Below are 12,743 nucleotides of genomic sequence, written 5' to 3'. Positions count from 1 at the left end.
TCAGAGCTGCTTTTAGAGTCACTTTCTGAGTGCTGCACAGGTCAGTTGTTGAAAGCAATACAAAAATTTTACAAGCAGGGCCTTATGTAAATTGAAATAAAGGTTCTAAAATTGGTGAATTTTAGTGACATTCTCGAGATAACCAAAAAGAATGTTTTTCTTGAACTGATGCACTTGAACAAATCATTGAAAAACCTATGGATGAAATTTTACAGTTTGAAACAACATTATTTTTTTTGTCAAGATTAGAATCATAGATAGGCCCCTCCTCAAAAAGCCTGTCATCATCTTCTGGTCTTGATTTCAAGCTCTACCTAGAAGTATCTGGTTCTAAAGGAATGCACTACCAAGTTATTAGTGCATAGTTTGTGGTTTTAAAATATGTGATGTGAAAAGAATCCTAGGCCCCAGCTGGTGCTTTTAAGATTGCTTCTCTCTGAAAGAGGCTTAATCACTGCACTTGGCAAGGCTCCCGCAGGAGAGCAGACGAGGAAGGAAGTTTCGGAAGGGGGTTGAATTGTCCAATTATTTCTTGCGGAAACTCTCAACATCAAGTCGCAACTAATTTCCAAGTCCACCACCCCACCGTGGGATTTGAACCCGGGCATGTAAAGTACAAGGTGACTGAAGTACGGGCGTGTCCAACTGGGAATTCGGAAACCTGTTAAGTTTTCCTTCCTTGCCCTACATGTCTGCCTTATCTAACTGGAGTGATGAATGGTTGTACATTGATTCCCATTAGCTGTGAAAGTCAGTTCCTGAGACTAACGGTAGTTGAACTCCAAATCAACTCGTCACTAGAAAAGAAAATATGTACTGCATTATTGCATCATAGCATTTTGCTTGTTTTGGGGCATTTTACATTATACTTTATGCAGGAGTAGTAGAGAAGAATGTTTGAACACTTGGACGAATTCCAGGGTTTGGACACATGGGCAGCTCATGTATGGTACAAACTGTGCTCATGTGATTTTCATTGGAATGTGCACAAATCCACAGCATTTTCACAGAGGCAAGGGATGTGCACAACAACAGTGGGTTAAAATGTATTGTCCTCTGTCTCTTACTCTCTCTGTTGTTGGAGAATATTCACAGAGACAGCACTTCTTGCTTTGGATGTTGATCACACTGACTTGATGCATTAGTCAATTCTTTTTCACTGTTGATCCACACAGATTCCTCAGAGCGAGGAGCTGGCAGCCCCAACGTCCGTCCATCCCCGGCGTTCCAGTACCACCCCTCCCTTGGCACCATCAGCCAGGTCCAGCACCCGCCACAATCTTACTCTGCCCCCTCCGTCTCCAACCCCCAGGCCTACCAGGGCACCCAGGTCACGTGGGCCAGCAGTATGCCCACAAGTCAGGGAGTGCCACTCCTAGTCCCGTCCGGGTCACCCCAGGGGACCCCGCAGCCGGGAGCCATCAACCAGCCTGTTCTGTTTGCTGCACCCAACATTGAATCTGTCCCTCCAGGGAGTGTGCTGATCAACCCCCAAACAGGTTTGTTAAACCTTCTTCTTTAAAGCGTGATCATTATATTTCAATCCTCCGTGAACTCTGCCCTCCGCAGGGTTCCCATGGTGTGGAAATCCTGGAAAAAAAGTTGTCCTCGAAAGTGTCATGGAAAGTGGGGAAAAATAGGGTGTCCTGGTTTTCTTTTTCCAAGGGGAAAAAGTCATGGAAATCAACATAATGCAAGGGTTATTTTGGCGAGCCGCCTTTTGATGTGATAAAGGAATGATAAATTTACAGGCTAACAATTTTTCTCTTCAAAATGGCATTGCATGTCATGGTAATTGTCAAAAGTTGTCAAAAAGTCGTGGAATGCAGCTTTTCAGAAACCCTTGTGGATCCTAAAAGTGGAACTGCAACTGCACCACCTTGAATGTAGGACCATTTATCTTCCCATCCTGAAAGCTTAACCTGTGTTTAAGAGAATGCCCCTTTAAATTCTGCTTGAAAATGTGGTGTCTGATTACTTGAAATACACGGGGGGGGGGTAAAGGGTACAATATAAAAACCTTCTTCGGTAACAATCTTGCCAAATTCAGTGGAGTCTTGGAACGTGTAGAATTATTTCCTTGTTCTTAAAACCTGAAAACAAGAATCAAAAAATGATCTTTGTGGTTTATTCTTCAAATATCAGTTCTTCTGTCTCTGTCAGGGACACCATTTTTAAACCCAGATGGCACCCCGATGGTGTACCAACCACAGAATGTCAGCCAGCAACAAATGGTGTCCAGCCAGCAACAGCACCAACACCAGCAGCAACAGCAGCAGCAGCAACCCTTACCCATCACCAGTCTACCCGGCCAGCCCGGACACGCCTTCCCTACCCAGCAGCAGATGATGTCGCAGCACGCCTTGCAACAGCAACCGCAGCAGCAGCCACAACCACAACCGCAGCAGCAGCCACAACAGCAGCTGCCGATGGTCTCATCGCAGCAGCTCCCACACCAGCACCAGCAGATGGCCGGCGGCCAGTTTGCGGCCGTCGCTGGCCATGTGGGATCTCCCGGTGCTATCCCCCAGCCTTGCGGGCTACCGCAGCAGCAGCAGCAACAACTGCAGCAGCAACAACAGCAACACGGAATGGTGCACCATCAACACTCAGGGGTATGCAAGCTAGTTGTGGTGGCGCTCTGTTTGGAAGCATTCCTGCTGTAATCTTGAATTTTTTTTTGTTCTACTTGCAAAATTGTTGTCATTGAAAAGTTGCTCTTTGAAAGCCTTTTGAAAATGGAACATTGAAATTCCTGTCTGAAACATTGGCTGTCATCAAAGGCTATTGTTTATTTTCCTAACCAGTGAAGTTTACCCCAAAATATTATGATCTTCTGTTATCATTGCTTCCTAAGTAGGGACTGTAGACTTCTTAATACAACCAGTTTTATCCAAGCCAGTATTGTAGAAAAGGGATGAAGGAGGAGCAGTTTGGAGTAGTAGGCCTTTAAAATGCATGCTGAAGATTACAAAACCAGAAATTTCCCTGCATAATGTCATAGTCAGTGTCAGTCATTGTGAAGTGTCATTGTCCATACTTGTCATAGAGCAGAAACATCAAGTGGATGCAGTTTTCTTATTCTGATACATGCACAAGGTCTCTTGTAACTTTGAGCCAAGACTCTGTTTGTTCAATATCACTGTAAATAGTTGGTTTTGTTTTTCAATATAAATTGTGCATTTGTCAGTTATTTAAAGAAAAAGAGTTGGGAGATTGGTTGAGCGTTTCGTTTCTGGTTCCAGGATTATCAGGATTTAAGTGCACATGTGCAGCAGTTGCATTTCAGCAGGCCAATGTCAGGTGGCGACGGTGACCTTGCACAACAGCTGCACCAACAACAGCAGCAGCAGCAGCAACACCAACAACAGCAGCAGTTGCAGCAACAGTTGTTTCAGCAACAACAGCAGCAACAGGCACAACAGTCGGTCTCAGCTGCGCAGCAATACCTGCAAGGTTCCTTTGTACGACCCGTTGGCCACGTTGGGATGGGTTCCCCCGGGGTACAGGGGTCGACTCAACAGCACCAGCCCCAGCCGATGGGGCAGCCACCCTCTCAGCAACATGCCCAGGTCAGTCAGTCATCAGAAATCTATGAGACCGACGTAACTACTCATCCATTTTCTATTCTCAGTTTCTATTGAATAGAGATTATCATTAAGCTCAGTGAAATGGAAGTTTTACCACATCAGTTCATAAGATAAGAATTCAAAGCATAATTGGGTGAGACTTCCTGCTTAGTACCTCAAAAACTTTGCTTAATGAGGTTGACATCTTTTTCCAAATCCTGTGTAGGAGCTGCTACCACAAACAACATATGATAGCATATATATATTTACACCGCCCTGTTGGAAGATTTCATCAGGAATGTCTGTTGCAAGGCAGCTTATTAGCAGAAGTGCATTGAGTAAACTGAGTAAATTTGTAGATTTTTTCAAAACAAAGTTGGTCCTGTTCACACTCTCCTCTATTTTTATTTTGTAGATGGTATCTCAAGTTCCCCAGTCTCAACAAGTGAGTGTTCCAGGTCCAATGATGCGTCCCTCTCCGCCATCTCAACTCCTTCCCCAACACTCCATACAGGGCCTCCAACAAGCACAACCTCAGTCTCAACAACTTCCCACCAGCAGCCCTCACCAACTGAGCCTGGTGTCCCCCGGGAGCCAACCCCCAGGGGGACCTGTCTTGTACCAAACGCAGGCTGGGCTGGTGAGTCCCCAACAGCCCCTGGCCCCGCCAGTGCCGCAGGTCTCCTACCCGCAAGGCTATCAGGGTGTGGTTCCCCCACCACAGCAGCAGCAACAGAGCCAGCCACAGATCATGTACCAGCCTCCCTTGGATCACCAACAGCAACAACAGCAACAGCAGCCACAGCCACAGCAACTGCCACCATTTAGTCAATCTCTGCCAATCTATTACCAGCCAGCCAGCATGGCTGGCCACCCTGTTTTGCAAGGTGGCCAGCAGGAAATGCAACAGCGGCCAACCTCCCCAAGTGCCCCGACTCCTGTAATGTTAAACCAACAGCAGCTGATGAATTACGCCCCTGGCATGGCCGGGCAGCGTCCGCCGTCCCAGCAACAGCCGCCGCCGCAGCAGCAACAGCAGCAACAACAGCAGCAAGCTCAGCTTGTGGCTTCGGGTCCTTACATGCAAGGGACGCTAACAGGGCACCCCTTAACCCCTCAGACTCTGTTGCAATATCACCCGCACTCGCGACGGGCGTACGGCGTGGACCAACGTGCAATCAAGAGCTGGGAGATGTACGGACCGGAGGGTTCCATGCAAAGTCCCGGTGTCTCGCCCTCACAGAGTCCCGGGCCTACCTACCTGAGAATGAGTCCACAAGAAAGAGGTTAGGCCCGACTCTAATTTCACGAGGCTGCCTAATTCAGTCAAGCTTACCAAATGTCGTTGTTTCCAGTGGTTGCTTGCAATTCCAGTTCTGCAGTGTTGGACACATTTCTTACACTGGCATGGTGGTGTGTGCATCATAGAAGTTAAACGTACCAAAATTTTTTTCGAGGCAGTCAGTTATAACGGGTTATGCCTTGCTGGCATCTCGGAGGCTTTTCTTTGTCATTTTAATATTGTTACAATGAATGCACAGACAATTTTTTTGAGCATATCCAAGAGCAAGAAAGCAATACCCTCTAACGGGATGTCATGAACATAAGGTCCGTACATACAACCTGTTATCTTGATCACCGGTTTGTTAATTGATGCCACACAAAATCTTTCACAATTTTAACACAGATTTTTGCCCCCTTTTTTTGTGAATTCTGAAGGACATAATAAAAGCCTTTTTTCTCTCATAGGAGTTGATCTTTTGCTTGTATTAAAAGACAATATACCATTGACTTTTTACGGTGTTGGATTTTGGAAGGAAAGCTGGTTCGAAGGGCCAGTTTGCGGGAGATGTTTAATTTTGGGGGGTTATTTTTTACAGGAAGTACTAGGTCTGGTCAATTCAAAGTACGGCCCCCGAGGGCGCCCCGGAGACAACGCAAGATCCAGCACTCAGAGGCAATTGGTCAGCCCGAAGCCATAGAAGCACCAGGTAAAGGAGTGGGCAGTATGGAGAAGCACTTCAGACTATCCCCTTTTTCTATTGGCTTTCCACACATCGGAATGTATCTGTCACATTCTGTAGAATAAAGATTACAAAGTTGTTACATTTAACTTGTGCAGGTTCTCATTTTGATACTCATATTTTTGTTGTAGTTTTCACACCTTGCATTCTTTGTGAATCAAATTTGATCAGAGAAATCGTTTATTTGATGATCTGATTTCTCTCGCCCTTGCAGCAGCTGTTCCTGAAATTCTAGAAGTTGCCAATCTGTCGGGTGACCTCACTTGTAAAGCGACGTGGACCCTCCTGGAGGATGTTGGGAAACTCGGCGGTGAGATCAGATGGTGTCCCAATGATGGTCAGAGCCCGTGCTTAGGATATCATCAAGTAAGCCCTTCCCCCATCAGACTGTCATTTCCACAGAGAAGTTTCCTTGAATGATGGACAGATTGCTTCATCTGGTACCTGTTGTTGTGATTAGCAGCACCTGTTTGTCAGAGGAATATGCACTTCATTCTTTGGTCTATTTTTTTCTCTCGGGACATTAGGAATAATGATTTTGAAGAAATGTTTTTGTTATTATTAAGCATATCTGGTAATGGAATCAAGGATTCCTCAAAAGGTACTGTAGCTCGTAATCCCAAATGAAACCCACAGAGAGGAGACAATAACAAGCAGGTAAAGTTCAGAGGTGGGAGGAAAACCCCGGAGCAGAAAATTCTGGGTAAAACCCACAGAGTCAGGTAGGGACTGAAAACCCAATCCACATTGGAATCTCATCCAGATCCACCCAAAGATTCTTCAGTGCAATCCACCGTCCGACTGGCAATGTGACTAAACATGTGCATTTTACTTGATACTCTGCGGTTGAGCACCAGCCGCAACCAGTGTGGAGTTGTACATGCTTTAGCCGGTACTTCGTGATCACAGACGGCAGTTTGTCACTGCTCGGCGAAACGTGGGACCTGTGAAATGTGGCAGCCATGTTTCTGTCTCCTCTTGGAGGCTACTGTAAACTGAAATGTGTTGAGTTGTTATCAATCTTCAGTCGGGTTTAGATGAAAGAGTTCTTAAATCTGTTTCCGCACTTGGGACTAATTTGGTTAGATTGATTTTTTTGTTTCTCCCCGTGATTTTTACTAACTATTTTTCAAAGAGCTCTGGAAATCCGATCTCTCTATTTTAATGTTGATGCTCAGTTCTTGTTGATTATTTAGTTTCTCTGTTGAGTTTGATCAGAACACAACCACGAAAAGATTCTGCACTTGCACCATTGTTGATTTTTGTTATTTTAGCCTTATAATTGCATGCTTCATCCTCGCTATTAACGTCACATTAACCCACATTTATTAACTCATTTTATTTTGGCACTCTCCTTTTTTTGTTTCCTGTGTTTTGTTTTTTATCTTCAAGGTTGATCCAAACGACCAGGTTTCCAATTACACGGTTCTCATCAGGTTCCCGTCTGCAGAAGCAAGTCAGAGCGCCCTCAGTAGTCTATCTAGTGCCACTTTCACTCTTCAAGTTCCTGAGCGGGACTACAGTCAACGTTTATCACACCAGCTGTCAACATAGTCCACTTTTCTTTTTCTTTTTTTTTTCATTTTTTTTTTGTAAATTACTACGATGGTTATTTTTTCAGCTTTTTAAAGCCTTTTAGTTTTAACAGCTGTTCTTAAACATTAAAAGCATCATGGAAATGAATTGATCCGGTACATTTGCCAGGAGAGCTCGTCAGTGAATGGAGACAACCAAGATTTGTATTTGAAATTGTGTGCGTCTTTCAAATTGATAGCAGAGCATTAAAGATCGCTGGGAATCGAGGAGGACTTAGGAAATGAAATTACTTAAAGACAGTCTTTGACCTTATGTTACATATGTCGTGTGGGTAGTTTTTTTGTAGTCGAGCATTGTTAGGTAGGATATCTTTGAAATGTTGTAGAGCACAATTTATATCACAGGATGGAAGTATATATGTAAGAATATATATTTTAATGTTTGAAAAGAAAAAGAGAATTTGCCCAGTTTTTTTGGTTTCGTTTGGTGGTCGTGTGTCATGGGGCCGATTTCAATAACCAGAAATTCTGCTAAGTAGGTTTGTTTGACACTGCATGCTAAGTGCCAACCAGTGTTACTGTGTAAGTTCCACTGGAAGTTGGCCATTTAACGAGTAAGCATGTTTATTGTTCATTTACCGCTTAACAGGATTGCTTATTGAGAAACCGGTAACCCTCGTATTTCCCCTTGTGGTGCATTTTAATTTGGCTCTTTATTTTATCCTATTCCATTTTATGTTTGTCATCCAGAAGGTGAGAATGTTGAAACGATCCAGAACCTATGAAACTTACTAAATTCCTGAAATTGGAAATTCTCACCTAGCAACCAAAACTACACAAGAGTTTCTCGCCAATCTTTCTTCACTTTTTGTAATACCCAGTATTCCTGAGGCAAAGATGCAGATTTACTTTTCTTGGCTCAAACTCCAGGATGGCAGAGTATGAGATCATCCCTGTCCAACCATGTCAGTTCCACTTTCCACACCTACTTCAAATTACAACTTCAAATGCTACCCCGAAAAACCCCCCATCTGAATAGCCCCATGAACCTTCCAAATGAGCGCTATGCCCGAAATCATTGCCAACCTTTTGCATGTACATGTTCTTTTCAATTCATTTTATTAGTCCAAGGATACGTTTCAAATCCAAACATGTTTTCAAACTGTGATCCAAAATTTCATCCTTGAAGATTTTTTTTTCCAGGGGTGGGGGTGAATGTGCTTTTGAATTTTTTTTTGGGGGGGTGTTTTAATTTTGAATGTGCAACTGTGTGTGTGTGTGATTTGAACTTTTTTAAGTACAGTCACTGCATGTGCAACCCGTATTCAGGCAACTTTTAGAGGTTACAGTGTGTAATCCTATTGTAGTATTGGTCATGTTAGGATATTGCAAACAGACTTGGCCCTTAGACGTTTTATTTATTTTACTATTTTATGGGGGAAGGGGGGTTGCTTGAAATCTGTATTTATGGGTCCTTGTTTCTTGTTGCTTCCAATTCATTTGCAGTATAGAATGAGCGTTAAGCCAGGGCCTGCAATATTGTCCTGGCATTTTTATGCATTTGAAAACCAACAAAATTGAGAAGGAAACTTCGAGCTGGTACTTTGCTTGAGAACATGGTTCCATACAAACTTTTTCCAAAATGCAGACTTCTCTTTGGCTTTTGAGACACAAACACTTCACAGAATTGTGTTAGATTGCAGTTATTTCAAGCAGGAGAACAACTGCAGGAATATTTGGATATTTCTGTCTTCAGTGTGTTAATATTTGTCCCGGTACTTTCTGTCAAACTATCATTTTTGTTTTCATCCTTATCTTTCCCTGTTGTTTCAGACCGTAGTTTATGATTTTTGTGGGGAAATTTGTCAAGCCCTCATCCCAATTCCTACCTGCCCAGATCCAGTGAAATTCGACACATTTTAGAGAAAGTATTTGGTGACTTCAAGCCCACGCACCACCATTACTATATATGGGCAGTGATGTCTAATTTGCCTCTGTACAAAGAACATGCCATTGGTTTTCGGACCATTTTGGATGATTTGGACAGGTTTCTAACAAAAATACCCTGGAAGTTAAAGTGAATCATTGTTGAACTTTAACCTTTGGCCATCAGTGACCCTTGACCTATGTACCTCATTCCCACCTAGTCGTCTGTCAGATTTCAGTATTTTGCCTCCTTGTGTCGATTTTGGGCGAATTGATAGACTTAAGAAAAGTCTGTGGTGTAATTCTTGTACTTCTTGCTGGCAAGGGTCATCAAATTCTGAAATACTGTCACAGAAAATTGTTATTAGTCATACTTAAGAATCTTTTTTTTTGTTTGGAGAAACATACTATTCTGGGTAGAGTTGATTACTTAATTTTTCCGTTCATGGTTGTGTGTTACTATTAGGTAGGTAAGTTTCATTTTGGGGAAGAATGACCTCAACTCTCTGCAAATTGGATGCCCTTGCATTTCCGGTGTGTAATTGTGTATTATACATATATGTAGGTTACGTTGCAATGGTTTTTTTTTAAAGTTACCAAATTGATATTTTTCAGATAGGTGAAAATTTTTTATTACTGAAGGATTGTTTCTTGTGAGTATTTCTCTGTAGCTCTAAAGGAAGCAATTCAGTAGGGTTTGGGAATGCAAGGTGTCGCTTATTTGGAAACAGGAAAAGGATTATGCATTGTTTTGTGCTGTGCTGTACGCACACGTTATATGCTGCCTATTCAACCAATCATTTGTGCCAAAAAAGGTGTTTTTTAATATGCACTGGTGTGGAAAAAAAAAAGTCAACATATTGGGAACCAGTTTCATGAAAATCACAAAGTAGTTTGCTGTCTTACAAGTCAAGTTGTTCAAATGTATCATTCCTCTCATGGATTGGACGGTCAAGATCAGCCTTTTATTGTATTTTGTGCCTGCAAACAAGTCTTATAAATTGCATATTCTAATTACAAATACGTGCCAGTCAATTTTTTTTAGATCGGTTGTGTTGTGATTTTCATGGAACTGGTACCCTGTGATTTTTTGCCTGGTAACCGTTGCGCACAAATGCAGTTTATATTGTAATTCCACTGACACTGGTCAAGCTGAGTACTTGTAGTCACAAGCAATAGCACCAGAATGAAGCCCTTTACATGGTAGTCGTAATATTGGCACACCTTCACAAGAGCCGTAGCAGCACCTCAGTTGTCACATTTGGAGCCGTGTCAATAGCAGCCTTGGGATAGCCATCACCAACCGTGGAGATGGGACATGTTCTAGAGTAGTGCAATTTTGTTGGATCTGTTGATTGTGTAGATTTGGGTACCTGATAATAGGTCCATAGAAGTGGTGCCTAGCCATGGCCCCGAGCTGTGGTCCATGTCACATAGTAGCAGTCAGTGGTCCACAGAAATAGTGCCTGTCCATGGCCCGAAGCCGTGGGCCATGTCCCATGATAGCGATCTGTGGTCCATAGAAGTGATGCCAGACCATGGCCTTCAGCAGTCAGTGTCTTTTGGCAGTGGTCCATGGTCTACAGAAATGGTGCCTACCATGGCTTGTAGCATTGGTGCCAGCCCATGGCCCACAGCAGAGGTACCTGCAGCTGCCTCCTATGGCCCATAGCAGTGGTTGCTGCCAAGTAGCAGTTTTCCATGGCACATGGTCATGGCTCTTGGCATGTAGCTGTGGTCCTGACCCATGGAAGTGTTCAGCTGTGTTCCATGGCACATTGCTGTGGTCCGTTGCACATAGTTGTTGTCCACAACAAGTAACTGTGTTCTTTGACCCGTAGTGAATCCTAGCAATGGCATTGATGAGACCTATCAATCGGCTAGGCTTTTTTCACAATAGCACTGGTGCCTATATCATGGCCTGTATCAATGGTCAAAGACCTTGATCAGTAGTCCATGGCCCATAATAATGCACCTTTACTCTCAACAATGGTCCATGAACCATAGCAGTGGTCCACTGCCCATACTCTTGCCCGTAGTAGTGGTCCCTATTCATGATTTCCCAACCATGGCCCATAGTGGTATTTTAAACCATTGAACCTACTCAGCTCTCCCACAAGTGCGCACAACTCAGTGAACTAGGCAAAGAGGGCCCCCAACATATGAAGAGCAGGGCCCAATTTTATGGTGCTGCTTAACAGCAGAAAGTCGTGCTTACTGTAGCACAAAAATTTGCTAACTGTTGGCACTATTTCAGGACAGTGCTTAGCGTGGTTGTGCTCACAGTTGCACACGCGTAGAGATTTCCATTGTTGCATCACTAAGTTCAGCCAGTTTTTCCTCCGAGGTTAGCGTGTATTTTGCTGTGCTTACTGCTTACTTTCTCCATGAAATAAGCTGAGCCTCTGCTGGCAAAAAATTGTGTACTTAGCAGCACTGTGAAATTGGCCCCAGATCTTCAGAAATCACATGCTTTGCTTACTCCCATTAAAAACCAACAAAACTCAACCTAATCTATCAAAGAAGTTTGCTGATAAGCAAACTTGCAAGTTGAAAGGCAAGTTTCGAAGTTTTCGTGTACTTAATTTTGTGTGGCCAATTTTTTTTAAGGGAGAAAGTTAACTTAAGGGGGGGGACCTAGTGAACCTAGAGAACTTGGGATGACTTTCATGAGATTTGTTTTGCTCCTGGGGCATCTAGGCATAAGGCTGTCAATAACTCTCCTTTAAAATCACACCTTTAAAAAAATTTTGGTATATAGATTTGGCTGGTGTTGTTTGCTAAAGAAACGCGACCATAATTCACTCTGATTTTCTCCTCAAAAGTATTTCTGTAGAACAGGGACAAGACCACTTTTCAATTAATATTACATGAGAGTTCTTGGCTGGAATAGTAGAGGAGCCATCAAGCAAGACTATAACACAGGTGATATTATTTTACTTGTGTTCAATCATGATAACAGCATTTGATTGGTTTATATTTCCAATTCAGATAACTTAAATATCCTCTTTTATTAACTAAAATCGTCAGTTTTGACTCACTTTCTTCTGCTAAATCTAATCCCATTAGATCAAGTCCCAGCTGTCAGTCAACTAGTTTCCAGGTCCATTTAGAAATTGGCAATCATGAGAAGTTGGCAGTTGTTGAAGAATGTCGAAGCACTAGCTACTCACTGTTCTTTGCAACACTGTCGACAAACGTTCAAACACAGAATTCTGTCAGGTTCCATGATCCTGTGAGCTGAGATGTGTGCATAAGCCCCCCTCCAAACACCCTGACAAGCCCCTCCCCCCACCACCAAATGCCCTGATTATATATTTTTCACGTGGACAAAACATTCTACTTGCTTTCCCCAGACTAATTCCTTCTGTTCATTTCAACCAATGCCAAGCCACTGAATACACGTACTTGTTTTAGAGGAAAAAACTGGGGGGGAAGAGAACTTGTACATTTAATGTTTTCTGTATAAGTAGATGAAGTCAGCCCTTGTTCTGTATGAAAGTATGCGACGTATTGGCCGGTCTCTTTCCGGATCTCAGCAATGTGTCTGTAACATGTACATTACAAGTTGTGTGCAATGTGTAAATGGATTGAACAACAAATAAATTATTATGGAAGAAAAAAAAAAAAGAAGGCTGTGTTGTCCTTTTGTTTACAAATACGGCACAAGAGCAAATGACAGAATTGGC

General features: G+C 43.0%; 1 protein-coding gene across 7 annotated transcripts in view; it reads left to right on the top strand.

The window, feature by feature from the left end:
* Window positions 1–12,687, top strand: part of LOC110977317 (uncharacterized) — a 51,745-nt gene extending 39,058 nt beyond the window's left edge. For 6 of the 7 annotated variants that reach the window (XM_022231325.2, XM_022231316.2, XM_022231350.2 and 3 more), the window contains 7 exons: window positions 1,176–1,499; window positions 2,164–2,615; window positions 3,246–3,572; window positions 3,985–4,855; window positions 5,450–5,560; window positions 5,808–5,959; window positions 6,986–12,687. In XM_022231325.2, coding sequence (XP_022087017.2) covers window positions 1,176–1,499; window positions 2,164–2,615; window positions 3,246–3,572; window positions 3,985–4,855; window positions 5,450–5,560; window positions 5,808–5,959; window positions 6,986–7,147 — 2,399 coding nt within the window. In that variant the 3' untranslated portion in view covers window positions 7,148–12,687. The remainder of the gene's footprint in view (window positions 1–1,175; window positions 1,500–2,163; window positions 2,616–3,245; window positions 3,573–3,984; window positions 4,856–5,449; window positions 5,561–5,807; window positions 5,960–6,985) is intronic. The other variant, XM_022231370.2, reaches the window with a different exon arrangement.
* Window positions 12,688–12,743: the final 56 nt, after the last annotated feature.

The sequence above is a fragment of the Acanthaster planci genome, linkage group LG08 (genome assembly GCF_054643075.1).
Source record: "Acanthaster planci isolate LZ-2023a linkage group LG08, COTS_SCS, whole genome shotgun sequence".
Lineage (NCBI taxonomy): Eukaryota > Metazoa > Echinodermata > Asteroidea > Valvatida > Acanthasteridae > Acanthaster > Acanthaster planci.
Note: the sequence above shows the minus strand (reverse complement) of the source record. Positions and strands in the feature narration are given on the sequence as shown.